The 22,366-nt window shown below is 37.8% G+C and overlaps 1 protein-coding gene across 1 annotated transcript in view; it reads left to right on the top strand.

Moving 5' to 3' along the window:
• PIEZO2 (piezo type mechanosensitive ion channel component 2) overlaps nucleotides 1-22,366 on the top strand; it is a 287,153-nt gene that overhangs the window by 31,540 nt on the left and 233,247 nt on the right. Inside the window, exon 2 of the mRNA XM_063396709.1 lies at nucleotides 20,380-20,475. Within this exon, the coding sequence (XP_063252779.1) occupies nucleotides 20,380-20,475 (96 nt within the window). The remainder of the gene's footprint in view (nucleotides 1-20,379; nucleotides 20,476-22,366) is intronic.

The following is a 22,366-nucleotide window of genomic DNA, read 5'->3' as shown; positions in this document are numbered from 1 at the left end:
TCTTGCTTTTGTGTAGAGAGTGATTAAATGTGTTCTCCCTGTACAACATTTTATAATTTATTGCTTTTTTGTCATTAGGCAGTTGACATGTGACTTATTACTGGAATTTTCATATAGCTGAAAGCCACTAAAGCCTATTTCTTGAATAGTTAATGGAAAAGAGCCAGCCTGGACTAGTGAGCTCATGGAAGGTGTCAGTGGCTTCCCAGTGACAGGAAGTAACCAGGGTAGCACTGTGTGTGCCTGTGTCCCAAGGTCATTGAGCTTCTGCAGGTTCATTATTTTTTCCTGTTGGTTTTGTTACGTAGCTCCAGCCCTGGAGCTGCTCTTGGATTATTCAGGAGCTGTGTGAGCTAAATAGGAAACAGGTTGGTCATTACTAACCTTTTGTGTGGAAAAAGGGTAGTGCAGGAGGTTACAAGCAAAAGGTGAGAATGTTTGTGCATGAAGTAGCTGAAATCACGATGGTATGCTTTAGATTTTTTGTTTGGTTGGTTTTGATTTTGTTTTTCTGATATACCAGCCAAAACTTAATTCAATTATTGTATCTGTGATTTGGATTTACAAGGATGTATGGAAAGAACAAAGAGCTGTGGTAGAAGAGGTTGCTGTGATACTGATGAATCAGAATGGAAAGCTGAAAAGTTGCCTGTGAGAAATTGTGAAATTTGTAGAGGGTGCTTCCATTAGATTTTGCAGGTGAGAGTGGCTGAGGACCTGCAATCACTGATTTAGAAAGTATTAATGAAGAAAAGCTTCATAGAGATAAGAGGAAGTGGAAAAAAATAAAATAAAGAATAATAATACTCAAGGAGACTAATATGGAGGCATGCATCTCACAGTGTACTTAGGACTTGTATTTTCATTAAAAAAGGTCTGGAGCAATATGAATCATAGATTTTAATGCCACTTCTGCCAAAGACAATTTGATATTAAATTCTAATAAGTACATGCAGATTCTTATTTATGTTAATGTCCACAGATGGATCCAACTATTGGTGTAAAGACAAACTCCTTGTTAGTGTTTCTGTGAGCAGCATGTTTCTATCCAGTAAAACAAGTCCCAGATGGGTATTGATGCATACATTCACTGCACTAATCATACAAATTAGAGATGTTCCCAAGCAGAAGCTATGTCTCAGAACTGTGTCTCTGTGCACAGGGATTTTTAGGCATTAGAACTTGTGAGTTGCTGTATCTTTTTATTTGCTTAAACAGAAAACCGGGATTTCAGAGGTTTCAATGTCCTTATGCTCACTTTGAAGATTTGAATTCTAACGTAGAATTCCAAAGAAATAAAGTTTTTTTCCTTTGTTTTCTAGATTTTCAAGGGTAGTTGAGGTGTCCAGCCTGTCCGGAAGCAGGATTTCTCTTTTCATTCAAGCTAAAGTGAGGAGATGATGTTTTCCTTTAGGAGAATATCACTAGATTATAAGGCAATTTTAGCCATTCCTTGTTTCCAAAATAATTTTAAATATTTTGCATAGAGTTAATATTTTTTTTGTGTCTCTTTTTTTTTTCCTTTCTGTCTTTGTTTTATTTTGAGACCAAACTACAAAGAAATAGTAGCTGATTGCTTAACATCTATGACTTCATGCTATTTGGTGTTTTGCCACTGAGTTTTAACACCCTACAGGGATTAAACTATCTGTCATTGTGTGACAACTTACATTCCTCACTATGAATTAGGGTAAGTTGCTATGTCTTTGCTCTTTTAGTTAACCACAGAATCAGAAGTCAGAGACACAAAGACCTGTAAGATCACCCTAGTAAACAGAAAGTTCTTCTCAGCTGATCTGGTTGGGAAATCTAACCCAAATTTCTTAGTTTTGGGGAGGTGTCAATTAGTTAAAACAGACACTGCTTCTACGAAATGACATTGATTTCTTCATGCTTCTAATGAAGTTCAGGGGCCTGAACAAACTGGAAAATAAACCTTCTTTTCGTTTCACTGGTCACCACTAATGTGAGTTCAGCAACTGTGTTCTGCAGACCTCTCTGGGTGAAGGACCTCTGGGTTCTGTACTCGGCTTTAGTTTCTCACCCCTCATCAGTCAACGTTGATTTGGGTGCTATGGCTCAGCCTGGTGCCCAAGTCGTGCTCCCAAGATTGATGTAGCAGTGAAGTTTTCTACAGCAATTGATTTTGCTTGACAGTAAACCATCTTTTTCACATTCCTGAGGGATTTTGTACAAAATGGGAAGTCACGCAGTGCCACAGAATTTCTAGTAATCTGCTCAAATGTAATTCCTAGGTTCCTGAACAGTGCTAAGTCCATCAGTAGCACAACTAGTATTGGTTTCACGTGTGGGGTTACTGATGAGGAGAAAAACCCTATTTTGTCAATTCAGATGAGGTCAGTTCACTTAGTAATTCAGTATGTAATGCACTCCCTCTTCCTGCGTGGTGTGCTCTGCCCTTCAGATCTCTTTTTATAGAATCTTCCGCTTTGACTTAGTGAAAAAATTAATCTCTCTTCATCTTGACAGAGACAGTTAACTTCTTTCCCCAGTAATGTGCTCTGTGAACTACCTCCAGTGTTTTGTTACTATTTTTGCTGTCCAAAACTACGTGGCTATATCCAGACTCAATGGCACAAGAGATATATACACAGAGCTATTGGAGTCTCTTTAACTGAATGCCAACTTGCATAAAACATGATTTAAATGTAAATAATGTGATGGAAAAAGATTACACAGACCATGTCACAAGTTTGTATTATGTAGTACTGATGAATAAACAGTATAAATATTTCAGAAGAGTTCTTGTGAGGGTTTTTTAACATTTTATTTTGGATGTTGAAATGCTTATAAAAGTTTGAGTACTGTGAGATTATGATGCTTCCTTGGTATTTCTGTGAAGGGAAAACCAGTGGTTTGAGCTCAGTATTTTTCTGGAGAACAAATTGAGAGGAATAGGAACTGTGATTGCAGTTGGAACTACAGTAGCCTGTGTAAGAATACAGTAGAACATGAGCAGTGAGATGACTTTTTTACCACCCAAAATTTGTATTGTTAATGTGTAATTGTGTTGCAAAGATAATTTTTGCAAGGTGTGGGAAGGAAACCAGCATAAGGTATCACAAGGTAAGAGCTGGATGAATAAATTTCACTTGTAACATACTAAGTGATGACTTAGGATCTCCAGATAGTGAGATAACCAATATCCCTATAGCTTAGGGATTAGTTATGCTACGGTGTCCTGCTTCCAGCTGGGACAGAGTGAGTTTTCTTCTTACTATCTGGCCCAGTACTGTGTTTTGGATTTAGTGTGAGAGCAATGTTGAGAACACACTGATGTTTTGGTTGTAGTGCTTGCTCTAAGCCCATGTATTTTCAGTGTCTCATGCTCTGCCAGAGACCAGGTGAACAAAGAAGCTGGTGGGGAATGTGGGCAGGACAGGTGTCCTGAGGCAGCCAGAGGCATATTCCGTGCCATGCAAGGTCACGTTCGGTCTATAAACTGAGGAGAGCTGGCTGAGAGCCACCAATCACTGCTTGGGGATGGGATGGGCATTGGTTAGTGGGTGGTGAGCAACTGTGTTGTGCATCACTAGTGCTTCTACAACCTCCTGAAAGGTGCCTGCAGTCAGGTGGGGGTTGGTCTTTTTCTCCAGGCAGAAACTCATAGAATGAGAGGACACAGTGTTAAGCTGCACCAAGGGAAATGTAGGCTGGATATTAGGAAAACATTTTTTACAGAAAGGATGATAAAGTACTGGAATGGTTTGCCCAGGGAGGTGGTGGAGTCACCATCCCTGGATGTGTTTAAAAAAGGACTGGATGTGACACTTGGTGCCATGGTTTAGTTGAGGTGTTAGGGCTGACTTGGACTCAATGATCTTGAAGGTCTCTTCCAACCTTGTGATTCTGTGCTTCTTGGGTTTTATTACTTTCTCTATTTCCTAATGTTATTAGTGCTGCTACTCCATTTTACTTTCTTTCAAGTATTTTATATATATATTTTATTATTACTACTACATTTTACTTTATTTCAGTTAATAAACTCTTCTAGTGTCAATCCCCAGTTTTTACCTTTTCTTCCAACTCTTCTCCCTGTCTCACCAGGGTGGGATGGAGGGGTGGTGACTGAGCATCTCTGTGGTGCTTAGCTACTGACTGGTGACAAACCACGACAAAGGAGATGGCTGGTTTAGTCTGGAGTGTCTGTAAGCATATGTATGTGTATCACTTCTACAAAAAAAAATATTAGAAGGATATTCTTTGGGTTTTGTTTTTTTGGTGCTACTGCTGCTTGTGTTTCAGGAACAAATGGTGGGAGGGAGAGAAAAAAAAAAGGCTCCAGAAATAGCTAAAGTGCAGCATTCAGAATTGATTTCTGCTTATTATAACCTTGATCTTCTGCATCTGTACATCACTCTCCCCATCCAAAAAAAAAACCCACCCAAAATTTTTGCTTTAGTTTCTTTGAAAAGTAGTCATATGCATCTTCAAAGTCCCATGGGACGTCTCAGTAGTACAAACTCTGGTTTCCTTGATTATTCCTTCAGCTATATGGACACAGACTGTGAAATTACCTCCTCTTGTGTAGCTGAGTTTGTATGATCCTGTTTCTGGTGAGGTGTTTCATGCCCCCATGTCTGAGGATAGAATCCTCCTTGGGCATAGAGGAGAGAAGTGTCCACTTACCTTCTGTATCCGAAAGAGTAGAAATGGAACCAGAAAAGTTGCTGCTTCCTGGCTTTCCCTTTGCAGAATTTTAACATGTGAAGTTTTCAGGGTTTATAGACAAATGGATTGTATGAAACATGTTAAGACCAATACTACAATATTTTTTAAAAAATCTTGTCTTTGGTATTCCAAAGAATTATCTTTGTCCTTTTGTTGTTCTTGAGAGGATTAATAGTAGGGACAAAGATGTTAGATCAAGACCTATGGAATAATGGCAGGATTGTAGTGCTATTTAAATGTATTGTTTTCCTTGTTTTGGTGCTATAATCTTAGCAGACCTGATGCTTCATATTGAAATAATCCTGGGCTAGAGTTTTGTTCTTTCTCCATTTTCACTACAAGATGGTCTTAGCTTTCAGATGAATAGATCTGAATTCAAGAAATGTGGTTAAATCCATTTAAATCTGTATAAACCTAACAAAAAGAGAAGAATTTGACTTTTTGTTGTATGTTGGGTAATGGAAGTTTGCCCAGGTTAAAGGCTTTAGGATTTGACTCCATGTTTATTTTAAATCCTCATTTCCCAGACATAAACTGTTGTTCTAATAGAAGCATCCAGATATTTGAGAATATGCTGCAATTGTATTTTTGCATGCTCTGGCTGTGCTTTGACTAAGAAGAAATAGCTGTTTGAACCACGATCTGTACTTTCCTAAGGCAAACCTTTCCCATGTTGCCATACCTACCTGGCGGACAGGCTCGTTATTGTCTTGAGGGGAATTTTGGTGTTCCCCTCCCACCTCATCCAAGTTTGAATACAGTGATCAAACATTAGAGATACAGGCTCCATCTTTTTGCCCTATTTTGAGGTTAAATTTGTTAATGGAATGAAAAATGTGGGATTGGTAGAGTGAAGAATGAATCTCGATACTGAACTAAGAAAAAACTGACATAAAACTACAGATATATTTTTAATTATTGTATCTAAGATTGTCTGCCATATTTAGTATCAGGTCTAGCCTCTACTTCTATCTTGCTTGCATTTTTTTTTTCAGTAAAATAAGGAGTGCAGGTGGCTGAGGTGGAGTGTTTGGGTACAATTAGTGCCCAGGTTTGACCATGATTAAGGATTTGTTTGAGTCCAGTTATTCTGATCTTGAAAGAGGCATTGATTTAGAGCTCATATATTAATTCTTGGCCTATAAATTTTCTTTTTTTTAAATAAGCATAAAAATGCAAAAAACTTTTAGATGTTGAATTTGGAGGGAAGAGATGTTTCCTCACTCACAGCATCTGAAGCTAATTTCAAATCTACTGATTCTGCTGCCTGCAAATAAACTGAAAGTCTGATTCAACATCTGGGCAGGTATTATTTTTGGAAGTCCTGTGGATGACTGAAAAAAAATGGAGTGGAGGACCCACTTTTCCCTACTCCTTTACACAGGATTTCTGGAGGAGAATGAAAGCTTTCTTCTGAAATGTCAAATTTATTATGCAGAGATCTCACAAAAAATTTCAGGGGGTCAGATCGAGATTGCCAACTTTTTCTAACCTCAAAACAGGATGTGCTCCCCTCATTCTACTCCAAGACTCCATGTAATAATCAAACCATTCATGCTCGTTCCAGTTTGAATTTAAATACTTGCCCTTTTTTAATCTCTTCAAATATTTCTTAGCTAAAAGTTGATAAATTACTTTTGGCTTACCAGGTTGACATTCATCTGCTGGAAGGTGATTGCATTTTTGGCAGGAGAGATGAGCTAAAGTAATAAAATGTATAAATTGAATTAGTAGCCTGTCTCGTGCATAATCACAAGCATGTTTTGTGTGTTTTCTAAATCTGGAGTTAGAACTGTAACTCTCTATGGACAAGCACATTGGTTGCTTTGCTCTCTGTGCTCTGTATCATCATCCACAAAAGCAGCCTTGTTGGGCTGTACAGTGCTGGGTGAAGTTCACAAAGCACTTCAGAGGTTAGAAATAGTCTAATCAAGCTTGATTCAAATTGTCTCCAGACATAAAATAACATTTCTTCTTCTTTGGGATAGGTTGGACTACAGTTACCATTTTCAGATGAAGCCTTTCAGTATTTGGCCCCTTCTGGAATTCCTTATTTTGTTCCTTGCACTTTTGGCTAAAAGACATCAATTTACCAGTTTCTTGTCTGCTGATTGAGAGAGTGAGAACATGGTATGTACACAGTTGTCCTGCCATGCCAGTAAATGGATTTGAACTAAAAATCTCTTTGCTTTTAAAAATTGTACCCACAAACAAAACAGTATTCTTGGATGTTTTGAGATGGCCACATTTTTTGCATCTAATATTGTTGGTTAAGGGTCACTTAGCACAGTGCAAAAATATTTTTAAAGGACAGGTTTCTAGCTGGTTGTTCCTGTTTTCAGAAGGACTTTGGTATGTCGGATTTGAGTCACTGTGGTTGATCAGGTTACAGTGGTTTATGAGCTAGAACTGTGTTTTGTCTAAGGCACAGGCAAGTTCAGCAACTAGATTGTGGATACTGGTAAAGTCTGTGAGTTCATCTGCCCTTCCTGGAACAGTCCTGGGTAAGTGGAGAGAAATACTTTTGTAAGGAGTGCAGGATCCAGGTATTACTGGGCTGATTTGGATGAACTCCTGGGGTTTCCTGTGTTTCTTTGTAGTTCAGGTAAACCAATGTGCTGGTTTGAAAGCAAAACCAGTGAGACTCCAAGTCAGAAATACAATTTAATAGAGAGAGAACAAACAACGAGAAAGATAAAAATAAAATAAAATAAGATAAATGCAATAGTACAAAGGACCACTGACAGAGTCAGAATGCAAACCTGACACCCTGTTGGTCAGGGTGTTGGAAGCAGCCCAAAACTAGTCCTCCTGGAGTGACAGATGTGGCTCCAGTAGAGATGATCCTCAAGAAAAGGTCCAGCTGTCTTCTGGGAATCCAGTGGAAACAGGCTATTTTGGTGTTTGGGATTGCTGGTTTTATGCCAGTGGAAAGGCTTTGGCTCCTCCCACTGGGTGGAGCATCTCACAATGGAATGAGGTAATGTTATCAGTCATGTGAGAGGCCTTAAATGGCCCATTCACAGGTGATATCCCTCAGAGGAGGATGGGTGGAGGAAGAGGTAAGAAGGCACTGCCTTATCTGGTGTTATCAGGTGTCCCATTAACAGAAGGCGTCTGCCCTCTTCCCCCCTAGAGTTACAAGAGATAAAGAACAATATCTCCCAGCTGACTTCAACAGATGAAAATAGAATACATATTTTTGGTTACATTTTCAACCTAAGACAACCAAGCATCAGATTCTGGATTATTAACCACTGAAGGCAATGGCTAGATTTTTTTCAGTCATTGTATACTGTTTGTTGAAATTTTATCCTTTAAATTTGAACTGGTCTTTTTATTAGATTGCTGTGAATTTGGGAAGACAGTAAGATGAATGGAAAGACTTCAGTGACTTTGTTAGTTTAGAAGAGGAAGAAAACCACCCAGTGGTTTGGGGTTAAGTATGACTTTACTGCATCTATTGATTTTTTCTTGAAGGTTAGTGTATTACTTCAGTGATACCTGCAGTTCGAATTTAACCCAACATATTGGCTTAAAATGCAAGACCCCTCAGAAAAGCAAGTGTGCCATTTTTTCAAATGGACTTTTTTTGTTGTTGTTGTTTTTGGTTTTTTTTTTTTTTTTGTGGGTTTATTTTTTTTGTGTTTTTTTTTTTTTTGTTTTGTTTTGTTTTGTTTTGTTTGTTTGTTTGTTTGTTTGTGGTTTTTTTTGTGGGTTTTTTTGGGGTTTTTTTGTTTGTTTTTTGTTTTTTGGGGTTTTTTTGAGTGCTAAAAGTTGACGTGCTTAATCATAATGTAGAAATAAGCGTTGGTTTCATACAAGACAGAGCTGAAAATTCTGTGACATTGATATTAGATTTATGATTTCCTGTAAATATATTCTCACAAGTTTTTCCATTTGAATGAAGGGATCTATGGCCAACCCCCTTTAAGACCCCATGTAAGGCTGCAAATGAACACATTTGGAAGCAGGTAAGGAGTATTAAGACTGTCATCTTGAAGAGTGGAAACAGTTTTGGCCTCCTGGTTGGAGCTGCATCCTAGAACTAATCCTTATCCCTTTACTACCTCCACTTTCTCAAAAGGTGTGATTGTATTTGGCATATGTTCATGTTTTCCTGAAAGGTGTTCAGATGCTGAAGTGCAGCACAGCATATTGTGACAAATGGAGTTAGAAGCTGCGACTCAATCTTTGATGTTTTCAAACAGAAAATGACACAAGTAGTATAGGGAAATCTACCAGAAAATCAATGTGAATATGATTATGGGACTTTGAATATGAAAACGGGGGGTTTGCTTCTTGTGAATAAAAAAAAATATTGATTTCAGAGTAAAACCTGGCTTGTATGTATATCTAGCACCACTTATGAAGAGAGGTAATAATAATTTTTTTTGTAGTGGTTGTGTTCTTGGAACTACAGGTTTAGGTTTGGCAATTTCGGGTTACTTTGCTACAGTGCTGTCATGTAAATGTGATAAAGTCAAGTAATTTTCTCTGGATTGGTTTCTTACCTGTATAAACTTGGTAAGGAGACTTCCCTTTTTTCTACTCTGAGTAGTCTTGTGCACTCAAGTTGTCTGGTCTGAAATGTTCTTTGGTAGTTAGGGCCAGTGAAGCCACACTCCATTATTTGTTGAGGATCGATGTTTTTACGAGTAGACCGTGATGCCCTAAACAAAGGATAAATGTTTTCTGGTCATGCTCACGATCTGTTCTTTGTTATGTAATCACACTTAGCTCCAGCTTGCTTTACCATATGTTGACAACAGAGTCCTAATTTATTTATGCTACCAATTAAGACGATGGTGGGAATTTTGAGGCTAGTATGCATTTATTCTGATCACAAAGCTGAGAAGGCACTCTTGGAGATTTTCTGTTTGTTTATAAAGGGTGTATTTTCTGATAGCTATAATGAAGTAACTTGGCAGTTTTAGATTTTAAAAAATCAGTTCTCAATATTGTTTAGTGACAAAAAGCAAGAAAATTATGTGGCAGCACTGAATATTCAAAATGAACTATAATCCCGCATTGAAGTACTTTAGAAGTGGATAGCTAATTCTGAGAGATAAGGGACTCTTATATGAATGGTTAAAGCAAGAAAAAGTTCACATTTCCAGCATTATTCTCCCCTGATTTCAAATTTGAAAAATAGTTTTCGTTTTTCTTGGGTTAAAAAAACCCCCAACCAAACCACAACTAATTTATTTCCATAAATCCTGTTTATAATTATTATTGTTATTGCTCCTACTTTTTAGGAAAAAATTCTCTTGCCTCTGGGGTAAATGAACTTTCCAATAGCATGTTAACAGAACATCACTACTGAATTAGGTATCTCTCAAGCTTGTTAGTAGCTGATGTTTTTCTGTCTGCAGCTTTATCTTCCCACTTCCCTCACCTAAGACCATGTGGCCAGGGATGAAGTTAATTTGCAAGCATCACAAATAAGAATACTTCTGACACAAAGACCGGCTGTTGTACATTGGTGTAGCTGAAGAGAATTGTTGTTAATGAAGAGAATCCTTGTGTTTGAACAAATATTCTGCTTATTCTGGCACTTTTCTGGAGCTATAAACTTCATCCAAAACTAATTCTGGTCAGTTTGCTCATAAAGACCACTTTGAAATCCATGTTTATATTCTCAGAAGGTATAAACGTTTTTAGTTTACTGACAAAAATACTTTATTAACCAGATAAAAATTTCTACAAATGGAAGTGCTCATAAATAAAGTCACAAGGATTATGTAAGTCTTTACTGCTGTTATCTTCACTGTGCGTAGAACTCTTGTCTGTAAGGGATCATTGGCTGCCCTGCAGAGATTGTAAAGAAAAACAATTTTTTTTAACTTGAAAGACAGCTTGGTGTTTATATATTTCTTAAATTTTTGGGATATGTTTAAATCAAATTTAATGCGCTCTTCACTTAGTTTTAATCCTCCCGGATGTATACTTTGGCTCTTTCTCAAGAACAGATCTTCTGAGATTCTCAGTGGACTCATTTCTCCAAATTTGAGATCTTGCTCAGTTAAAAATATGCTGGATTTTTTGTTTGCTTTTTTTTTTGTTTTTGTTTTCCTTAAATAAGATAAGTACAGTATTGTGTTTTTTGAATGCAGATTATTGTTGAGACCCTTAGATTTACTGTACCCATCTCCTGGTGTTCAGAACATGCCTAATGATGACAAATTTTTGTTCTCTGTCTTCCCCTGCAACAAAACATCCTTACTTTACAATTGGCTAAGTTGAGAGCTCCAGAAGTTCTGTAGTGGTGAGCCCAGGACCATGATTTCCTTGGTGGGATGACTGTTGTATTTTTTATTCTGATAGGATGCTGCATAATACTATTTGGTGTCTTCAGGACAGTGGCTTGACTCCAAAGAAGTACGTAGTCAGGCTTTATATTGAGCCTAGATATAAACAGATTAGAATTACTAACTGCGTGGGAAGTTTTCTTCAAGTTAAACTTCTTCTTAACTTCCCACATTCAAATATTCTTGGACAAGGACACAATGGTTTGTTTTATAAACATGAAAGAGGTATTAAATCATTTTGAATTTCCAGTCTTGCTCTTAAAATTTGGCTGAGAGCTTATCAAAAGTCTGGGGGAGTTTCTTCAAAACATATCCCAGGGGAAGAAAACATTGCTACAGATGCTGTACAAAAGAAAATTGATACATGGAAGAAGGCCTTCCAAAAGTACAGGAGATTTGGCAACCTCAAGGGAGTGCCATGGATTGCAACTCCTTGGGTATAGGGAAAGTTTCTTGAATGACGTGAAGAAACAGATGCAGATGTGCCCTGTGCTTTCTGGGGAATTATACTACTTGAAATGAATGCACAATTAGGGTTTTTTTTCCTCTTTTTTCTTAAATTGCCAGATGAAGTAGTTAGAATAAAGTAGCTGTTACTTTGCTGTGTGAAAACTGGACAAGGCCATGGTTCTGTTCCAATAGTAGGATTTCTGATGATGTTTGTCATTCAGACTTAGGTAAGTGTTGCATTTCAAACCCACAGTAAAATGCATGTGTCCCAGTAGAACTCTCCTGCAGAGACTGTGGTCATGTGGATGTGAAATTTCATTGGGAGTCAGAAGGGTTTAAGTACTACTTCTCCAGAAAAGGCAATTTTAATGATTAGGTTAGATTTGCAGATTATAAGCAGCCTCCTAATATGTCCAGGGGTTCTGTGACTCTTTTAGTTCTTCAGGTTCCTTTCCTGATTCCAGGTTACGAGAAATAGTTTGCAAGACAATTCATGACATTCTTAAGTAGATTCCTGTAGTAGGTCGAAACTTCTTTGCAATGAGAGAAAGTTACCTCATGTATTAGTAAGAAGAGTGTGAAATGCACAGTTCTTCAAACAAAAAGAGATTTATCATTTTCTACAAGCAACATCAGTTTGGAATAGGGACATTGCAAGAACGAGGAGCTTGTATCTCCTTTAAGCACTTGATGATATCCTGGAGTTACCTATTTTTAAAGATTCTGTTTCCTTTGCTAAACACTGTGGCTCTGTAGCACTGTCTGAAATGCTCCTTCATCATTCAGATTTATAGCTTGCAGTTGCAATCCTCTGGGTCTTTTTATTCAGTGATGGACCAAGAGAGGAAGTTTATCTGTCCTTTCCTCTACTGAAATGAATAATGGCAGAGTTTCAAACTCTGCATTCATATTTGTAACTTGACTAATGACACTCATATTTTTCAGTGTTAACACCTCTCTGATGTTTAATCATGTTTATATTCCTCAGAGGTGTTTATCTGGGTTCGTTTTTTAACACGTCCTTCATCTGACTTAGGACTGATGTCAGTGTAAGCAACAGATGGTGAAAAAATGACTTGGTTCTCTCTGCATCTTATGTCAATTGACTTATGGTGATTAATGTCTTTTAGAAGATGATGAGTGGAAATGGTGGTGGGGGATAATGTATGCTGAAATTCACACTTCTAGTTGCTGGAAACATCTGACTGTGTAGCTGTGCCGGGTGTCTGTAAGCTTCTTAGCAGCTGTAAACGAAGGTCTTGGTCCCTTTCTGCTCATGGAGGTCTCTCTGTCACCCAGCTCTCTCCACATCTGTCCCTGGTTGATGTTGTGTTTAGCAGTTGCACCGTGTGACATTTGATTGTCATCTGTGTTCTGAGTTTGCTGTTATTTTTAGTCTGAGTCTTGACAGGGTTATGCAACTGTAACAGCAGAACCAGACTCCTGTCTCCAGATGTCCGGGGAAACAGGAACATGCTTTTCTCATCCCATGAAAATGAGCGAGGAGCAGAGATACTTCTTTAGCTCCCAGTTACTTTCCTAGAGAGAGGAGCTTGGAGGCATAAGAGCTGTTGCTGAAGTAAAGGTGAGAATGCAGACTGTCCCTTCTGCAGGCAGCCACCTCAGTGGAGGAATAAGCCACCTCTTACCACTTCCCAGACCAGTAAATGAATCTAGTTTCAGTTGGCACTGAAACTGAAATGAGTTACCATGTGAAGTTGATCTTTTTAATGGGAAAAATTACTGATGGTGGTGTACATCATGTTTTTTAATTTGGAAATATTTGTATGCTTCATCATGGCAGTCAAGTGGTATTGACACAGATTTGCTTGTGAAAGTGGGTATGGCTTTAAAATACATTATTGTGAGTAAGATGATGATTGTGGTATGGTAATACTTGAGATCTTTTGTTCATTTTCTTGCTGTCAAATACAGCTGGGAAACACAGCTCCTGTTCCTAAGCTCTGAAAGAAAGCTGTGAACAAGGTGTTTTGTCTTCTCCTCCTTCTGATTGATTCCCAGGCAATATTTGCACAAAGAAAATCTGTTCCAGATGGTTTCTATTGGATAGAGAGCTTACTAAAACTGCTGCTTGGAGAAATAGAAATAGAGGAAGAGTGAGAAAAATCAAAGAGAAAAAAAAAATCCCCAAGCCCTTACAAAGCTGCTTACTGTCCAGCAGTTATCTCTCCTGATGAATGGTGACAGGTGAAAAAATGTGATTGTAGAAGTGCTGACATGAACAAAAAGCATCCTACATATTTGTTTATCAAAGTGTTCATGCTTTTGGTGTTGGTGTGTGGTGGTTTTTGTTTTTTTTTTTTCTTATCCCAAAAAATAAAATTTTTCTCTCTGGGTGTAGCACACAGAGCAGCTCTGTGTTGAAATGTTGGCTCAGGAGCAGGGTGGGGAGTGGAGTGTGTTGGCAGAGGAGCAGAGTGGGGCGTGGTGTGTCAGCACGGCGTTATCAGCAGAGCTGTTGGATGTGGAGGGAGCATTGGCTGATGCTGGAGGGAACTTGTCCTGAGCAGACACAGTTCTGCACTGCACACCAGAGGCTATGACCATTATTTTGCTCTAAAGGGATGGTAAGATTACATGCACTTCACTTAACTGTCTTGCAGAGCAGTGTATAATTGCAATCTCATCTGTCACAAGTGTTACTTTAAGTGCAATTACTCAGAAGTGAGACCAAAACTATGCCAGGTGTTAATCCATTCTTCTGAATTTCAATAAGTAAAAATAAAGAAAATACCTGTGAGCTGAAGTTCCCTGGGCACTATGCCTATCAGATACTTGTTGTTATGAGAAGGGTTTTTGAAGAGGAACATTTTCAGTCACTATCACAGTTTTATTCTTTAAAATAGGTTATTTACAGCATAAACTAATTTTGCAATGTGTGGCAGGTTTTTTTTTACTGTTATTGTAAAGGGTCTTGGAGGAAAAATTTCTGAAACGAGTTTTGTATTTCTGAAACAGAAATTTGAAATATGAAGTGTTAGAAGATATGAAAAATAGCAATTTATAAAAGTAGCCTTTCTTTTTCAGAAATGGTAATGCATATTTCTGATCAAGTTAACTCAATTTTTAATATTTTTTTAAAATTTTTACTGAATTTGGTTAATAACAGCTATGCCAGGTAAAAGTGAGAAATCAGAAACAAGATTTGCACTTGTGACTCAGTAGAAAAGGAGATGTGAGGTTGCCTCCCACTTTGTACCTTAACAATCATTGGCTTGTGGAGAGAAGGTTGATCATCTTTCTGGGAGATTCAGCTCTGTGGGTATTTAATTCTGGGTCATTTTATCCTGCCAACAGTGAATGAGCTTCACTTTTTACCACATTAGTTTGTAAAACAGTGCCCATAGACAACAGAGCAAGCCATGTTCTGGGTCTTTGTTTCAATGTGAGATCAAATGAGCTTTCTTCTCTAGGACACCCCTGCCTCTGGGGACAGAGGCATCAGGAACTGTAAGGAAATACTGGAGGGCAGTTTGCTGCTATTTTACTCTGTTGCTACTATGCACTGGTGTGAGTTTTGGTTAAAGAATGCTGCATGCATGAATCTTTAGGAAAAGGAGAAAAAATTCTTGTTCCATTTCTTCTCACATTTGCTGGTTGATACCAAGAGGGAATGTTACCAGAAATTCAAGAGCTTTACGCATAAGGGCTTCATGTAGAATGGAAGTAAACCAGACTTCTCTCACCAGTTTTGACCTCTCCTCTTTGTACTGCACTGTTGGAAGTACTTATCTGGCTGGCTAATGGAGGTGGGCTTTTTGTTGTTGTTGGTTTGTTTTGAATTTTTTTAAACTCTTTTTCCTTGAAAAAAGTAATTTATTTCCAGTAGTTCTTATTCTGTAGAATTTAAATCGCCTTACCTCTTCTAACATTGACTTACTTTACCAAGCTCTTGTATATATTCATATAGTCCATCAAGGAACAGTGTAGGGCTCCATTCAGGTTTTTGGTGGTTTTCTCTGCAGCTTTTGTACAGTTTTGCTATAATAGGCAGTAGAGATGTTTAAGCCATAAATTATAACATTTCAGTCTCTGACAGAAGGCTGAGTCCATATGGCCTAGAGCTGGACCTACTTGCCTTGGTTGGGCAGCTCCTGATGTCCAGTAAGATGATGAGGGGTAAAAAGATCTAACCAACCAACAAGAAGCCCCCCAAACGTCCCCAATTCAGAATATTCCAAAGAATTTGAGGAACTGGTTGATAAATGTCTTACTAGAGAGCAGCACAAGTGGAAAGGCCTAAATAGTCATGTCATTAGGACAGTGCCTTATTGATAAGAGGAATCTTAACTGTATATCTTCCTTGAAGAGTTGACTACTCACGGCACACATTCATGGATTGTCATGTTGAACACCTTGGTTTGGAGGAGGAGATAGATTTGCTTCAGCATTTGACTTCTTAGGCTGAGCATTTGCACCAGAAGCTTTTCATCTGGCGTGTGGACCAGTGTCTCATAGACATGTTATACCTAGTAGCAAAGGCAAAAAGGCTGTAGCCTGTTTTAGTCATCTGAATTGCATGACAATTGGGGATTTTCAGAATAATGAGGATGTAATGGATATTAACCATGGGATTACTAAGAAATTACAGCATTACAGGCAGGAATCTGGTGCTGAGTTGTCCCAGATTTGAGAGTTGGTCATTTGGTCTCCTGGAGACCAAGAAATTTCAAACATCATTCAGCTGCTGATTCTTTTTCCCTTCTGTGTTTTGGTCTCTTATTTCAGATCAGCTGGATACAAGAATGAATGAACAGCATCACCTCTGTCTTTTAGCCAATAACCCTTGCCTGCTCAGGGTTAGACTCTTTTCAGCAGCATTTTTTCCAATTAATATTTTCACTGAATATATATTTTTTTGTGTTACTGGAAAAATAAGCATGAAAGTTAGACAAAATTGTAGTCTAAAGGCACCATTTTTAAAGACTATAATTGCATAGCTTTCTTAACAATCTTGCAGCTGTAAAGTTGTTAAAACAGGATGCAAACACCATGCAATATCCTGTTGAAGGTAGAAGACACATTACTTCAGTGTATTTGGCTGAATTCATTTCTTCTCATGCTAAAGCACACAGAGTCTGGCTAGGATAACACTAAGAAGGATATATATTATTCTCAAACCTACAGTATAAATATGTGAAATATGTGGAATAGATGTTTTTAGATATTTCTTGAACAGAAGAGGGTATAAGAAGCAATACATTATTCTGTTAACATTAATGACACTGCTTTTTTACTCAAGTCAAGTCAGAAATAGTGAGTGGATGGCTAATTCTGTCTTCACCCTTCTTCTTGTTTTCTGTTGTGGCTTTTGACAGAATTCTAGTTTACAAATGAGGAGTCAGTAGCCCTTTGGTTTTATGCCTGCACTCTTGAAGGCTGGTTTTTTTGAACATGTAGTTTCCACTTCTGAATTAAGTACTCTTAAAATTTTTGTAGAATAAAACTAAACACATCGTTTATGAGGCTGGGTTTTTTCCCCCTCTTCTTTCCAAGTTCAAGCTTATTGTAAATTTCTTTATTGCCCCTCACTTTGCTCTCCAGTATTTTTTTATATAACAGGCAAACCACCAATTCTATGCAAATTATTCCCTTTAAACAGAGGAAAGAAAACTGTTGGTATAAATATGAAATAATAATGTGTAACAGCTGTTAGAATTCTACATGTAGAAAACTGATGTGTCTATGAAGCAGTATTAAATTTCTTCAAAGGCTCTTCTACTCTGGCTATCATAAAACAATGAAAAATAAATTCTAGAAGGACAAGGTTATCATGTGATACGACTTTGATTTTTTTTCCCTTTTATGAAATTTCTTTTTAATTTTGTATGGCACACACTGTACATATCTGTCTTAAGAATGAAAGAAACTTTTTAGCTGGAAATCAATTTGTCCACTGCTGTGAAAGACAATAAAAATTATTTAAGGTTTGTATAACACCACAATGCCTTTTATTCTCAATACATTAAACCGGAAATATTTAAAATGGTCACTTATGAATGGAGAAATCAGTCTTATACGTTACAAAGTGCTTTTTTCTTCCTGTCTAAGGGACTGTACTTTAAAGTACTTCAGATGATACAAAATAATAGCTAATTTGCTTCTAATTCTGTGTATTAATTGTTCTGCTACTTATGTCTTTTCCCAATTGTGTATTATTGTTACTATTGGACTGTGAACAACAGCAGAACTTCAGAGGTGAAAATCACATTTCTGAAGTTTTCTAAATAGAAACTTAGAAAACTTGGTGAGATGTGGTTTAAAAAGAAGCCTGAAGAGCAGAAAGTGTGTATGGACTTTGCATGTATGGTGTATTTTCCAATTTAAGCCTTTATGTTCAGTAATTGCTGTAGGCAAGCTCATCCTTTTAAAGCTAAGAAATTAAAGGGTTTTCTGGATTCTTTATATGAAAAAAATACATAAGGGAAGGTTTGAATGGAAATGTAATCTTTGTTAATAGTCCTATTTATGTAGCAGTAGAGGAAAAAATGCTTTTGAGTACACAGCTCTAGAAATAGAAAGCAGTAAATTTCAAGGTAAATATAGTTCAAGGAAAAGTCCTTTGAAATTAATTTTGCAAATCGATTAGACAATTTTGAGAAGCCTAAAATGCTAAAATTACATTAATTTTAATACTGCAAACTGACCAATGTATCCAAAATACCCAGAAATTTCCATCTGATTTGCCAAGAAACTCATCTTTATAGGTGCATTTTCTGTTGATGGAATTCCATTGATCATAATGGGGCTTTCCATTGTTTTGGACATCTGTGTACAGCTTCTTTTGCAGAAGACGACCTTTGTTAATACCAGAAGGATTGTAGAGGATGGATTCATTTGCTTTTTTGGATCCTGTGTTGCTGTATCAGTGACAAACAAGCTGATTTTATGTTCTGCAACTTTTTCTAGATAGTTTTGAGTCAGAACCGAGGAATATGTATATTTGACAAAATAATGATGTAGTGCAGTGCAAATATGTGAAAACAGTGGAACTGCTGTTTCCTAATCTTTTATCTTGCTAAAATTATATTCAGTCATTTCCTCCTGCACCTTAGCTTGATAAGGCTCATCTCTCCAGACACATATGCTAGATGAGTGGAGATAAACACAAAATAAAAATACTGAAATAGTTGCAGTAGGGAATAGTAAAAATGTTGCAGATAGGTTTTAGGGGATTTAATTCATAATTCTGAGAAGCATTGCTAGAGCTCTTGCAACTGTTAAATAAATACAGGTTTTCCAGGCAGTGTCTAGCCAAGTTTGCTGGAGGAGGCTTTGATATAAATAGAGGTTCTAAATATTTGACACAGACTTGTTAGCAAAACATTCAGTGCCTTCCAGCTAATGAAGGAAGACATTTAAAGCACACAGTTGCTGTTTTGTGTCTTTGTACTGGGGAGCTGAGTGATAGGTGCTCAACAAGAAGCGCAGCAAGCTCAGTCCTGAAGAGAGAAGTAAATAAGCATAATATTGCACTGAAAATAAGTAAACTGTTTAACACAATTAAAATCTGGTTGACACAATCCCAAAAATAACTGAATAATAGTATTACCTGCTAGTATTATTCTGCTACCAGAATGACTGAGCATATTGGTTCTTCCCATTGAAATGGAGAAGCCTTCAGACCGTAGAACAGCCTTAAACCATTATCGTACTTCTTCCTGTGAATGCCACAGAACTAGTTTCCACCCTAAAAATTAAACTTGAGAAAAACCCAAAACCCAAAAAGTTGATATATGGATTTGTCCTGATATTAGGAGTGTCCTCTGCCGTTCTTTCCAAGAAGGCCACTAATGGCCATTGTACATCCTGTGCTCCTCTGTAGAGGACCCTGAGAGTAGGTGTATAATAGCACAGCTACCTCCCTCTTCTCAAGTACATTGACTATAGAGCTCTGATAATTGCTTGCAGAATTACCCATGGGATAGGGCCTATTTACTCTACCTTGCAGGTTTTTTATGGTTACAAAATGTAGATGTAAGTCTTCAGTTGGCCTTTAAAGGCTGTGGCTATAAGGAAAGTTTAGTAAGTGACAAGAGCAATTCTTACAGGATTATGAGAATCTGCTCTTAAAGATTCTGGATTTCACTCAGAAAAACCCTCTATCAAGCTTTGGTGGATTTTGTAGTCCTTGGTACATTTTTTTTAAGGCTGATGATGGAATCATACCAGTTCAGAAACAAAGAATAGTTGCTTCTTGTCCTTTCTTTTTGCTAGGCACCCATGCGTTTCACATGAGTCTTGGCCAACCTGCAGATGTGGAGTGTAAACCAAGAGTTTTCTGTTAAGGCTATTAAGGAAATCAAGTCAGTTATTCAAAACATTGGCTAGTTTGGGAAACAAAAGCTGTAGCTATTGTATGGATTTACTAGTAGAGAGCCTTTGCAGTTTTGTTTTATAGTTAAAATTGGACAGATGTGATGAGGACCAATTATTGCATAACTTGTTAGCTCATTCCCACTATTGTTTCCATGAAATTTCAGGAAGTGGAGAAGTCTGGAGAACCTTCTTTTCTTTTGGAATGCATGTTTCTGGCAGGGCTAAAAATGTAACTGTACTCCAAAACCAAGTTGTTTTGGATATAGCTGAGACGATTTTGTTGATAAAAGTCTTTATCACTGGAGATACTCAAGAACTATCTTGATGCAATCCTGTGCAGTGTGCTCTCGGAGGACCCTGCTTGAAGGGGGAGGTTGGGCCAGATGACCCACTTGGGTTCCTTCCAGCCTGACCTAATCTTTGATTCTGAAATTTATTTTAAGCATAAACTTGAATATCTGTGAAAAACTCAAATAAGTGGTCAAAAGTTGACAAGGTAAATCGTGTGGGAAAAGCTTTGTGCCATTGAATTTGATTTTTTCAGGCCAATTAAACAATGCATTGTTTTTCTTTTCTCTCATTGCAGCCTGTGCTTTCCGTTACAATGGGCTCTCCTTTGTCTACCTCATCTACCTCCTGCTCATTCCTCTGTTTTCAGAACCCACAAAAGCAACAATGCAAGGTAAGAAGTTCATTGCTTCGTTCTTCAGAGTCCATGGTGCACAGAGTGCAGGCAAAAGCTTTGGTGTAGTGGAAGCTGAAGTCCTGAACATTTCCCCCTCATTAAATGATCTGACTTGTAACACATACTGTAAATTCCCTGATGCTGTAGTTTCACAATATGCTGGCTTTGGTGCCCAAGGACTTCCAACCATGCTTGCCCCAGATTGCATCAGTGCTGTTAGATAGCACTACTGGGCATTCCTTTTTATGGCATTATTTCCTCTGGAATACCAACGTGGTCTGGGTGAAAAATGAGTTTTCAGAACCCTCCCAGAGCCAACCTATCGTAGATTGTGCTCCAGATTGTGCTCTGAATTGGTAGTTAATTATGAGAATTAAATTTGATGTCAGATTTTTCATTGAGTTGTATTTTAGGTACTTATCTAAAAAACTGTCCTTCTGACATTATACCACCGCCTTAGCAAAAATAACTTGAAGGGCTTGCTGTTAGAGATGACAAATAACTGCATCAGGCATTCAAGCATTTATGTATCACATAACGGAGGTGTGTGCCATTCTGCCTTGACTACAGCAAGAATGTAATATTTCTGAAAGGAGTATTTACATTTCCCTGTTAATTTGGGAGGAAAGGGGTTCTTTATAGGTCTGCACAATTGCTTATATATTTTAAGTTATAAAGCTTTGATTGGTATAGAATCATAGAATGTTTAGGGTTTGGAAGGGACCTTAAAGATCATCTGGTTCCATGGGCAGGAATGACACTCGATAGATTAGGTTGCTTAGAGCCCCATCCAACTTGGCCTTGAACACTTCCACGGATGGGATATCCACAGCTTCTCTGGACACCCTGTTTCAGTGTTTCACCACCTTCTGAGTAAAGAATTTCTTCCTAATATCTCATTGAAACTTGCCCTCTTTCAGTTTAAAACCATTGCTTGTCGTCCTGTCACTATCTGTCTGTATAAAAAGTCCCTATCCCTCCTTTTTATAAGCCTCCTTAAAGTACTGGAAGGCTGCAATGAGTTCTCCCTGGAGCTCTCTCTTCTCCAGGCTGAACAATCTCATAACTTCCAGCCTGTCTTTGTAGGACAGGTGTTCCTGCCTTTTAGTGGGGATGCATACCAATTGGGTGGGCTAAGTTTATGTTGTTTCTGTCAGTAGCCAGTGGAACGAGGAAAAACAGGCCTGAAAAATAAATTAAGCAAGAATAAAAAATGGGAAATCCCACTCTTGGTGAGGCTGTCAGTCATTTTTACAGGGGAATATTACAAGGACAGTGTAGCATGCAACATCAGTAAATGTCCAGCTGTGAGTTAAAGGTGCTGAAGGTGTGAGTTGAGAGGGAAACCCTCATTGGGAATTTGATTGCAGCTGCTCAGATAATATACAATTACCCTATTGGTTTTGTGTGTTTTATTTTTGCTACCCCTTCTGTGTGTGCCAGGAAAACTGATTGACATGATAAACAGCCATTTTCTAGATTCTGAGAGTGACAGTGGAGAGACATACAAATTCTCTTCTTTTGGAGTATGAAACAAGTCTATTTGATTAGAACTAACTCCTGTGTGACTCAATAGAGTCATCTAGTTTGCATCAGTGATGGTAGCAGTCTCTCCTCAGAGGAAAATGCTTTCTTAGGACTTTGGATAGTTTCCCCGTTTTATGTATTACATTGCATTGCACTTCATGTGAGTGTCATGCTATGATGTGTTTGTCTGAATTAATTTCTTGTATAAATTTAGTATTTCTGAGTGTACCCATTTTGCCCACTGTCCTGTCACATTTCTAAATTGTGTGTGTAGGTGTACCTTTTGTTGAGGGTTGTTGTTTTGGGTTTTTTCCTTATGTCCAGAAGATGGGAAAGAAAGAGGAAATCTTTAAATGTTTTA

Source organism: Prinia subflava, chromosome 1 (assembly GCF_021018805.1).
Source record: "Prinia subflava isolate CZ2003 ecotype Zambia chromosome 1, Cam_Psub_1.2, whole genome shotgun sequence".
In the NCBI taxonomy this organism is placed as follows: domain Eukaryota; kingdom Metazoa; phylum Chordata; class Aves; order Passeriformes; family Cisticolidae; genus Prinia; species Prinia subflava.
The sequence above is the reverse complement of the archived record's forward strand: the minus strand, read 5'-3'. Positions and strand labels throughout refer to the sequence as shown.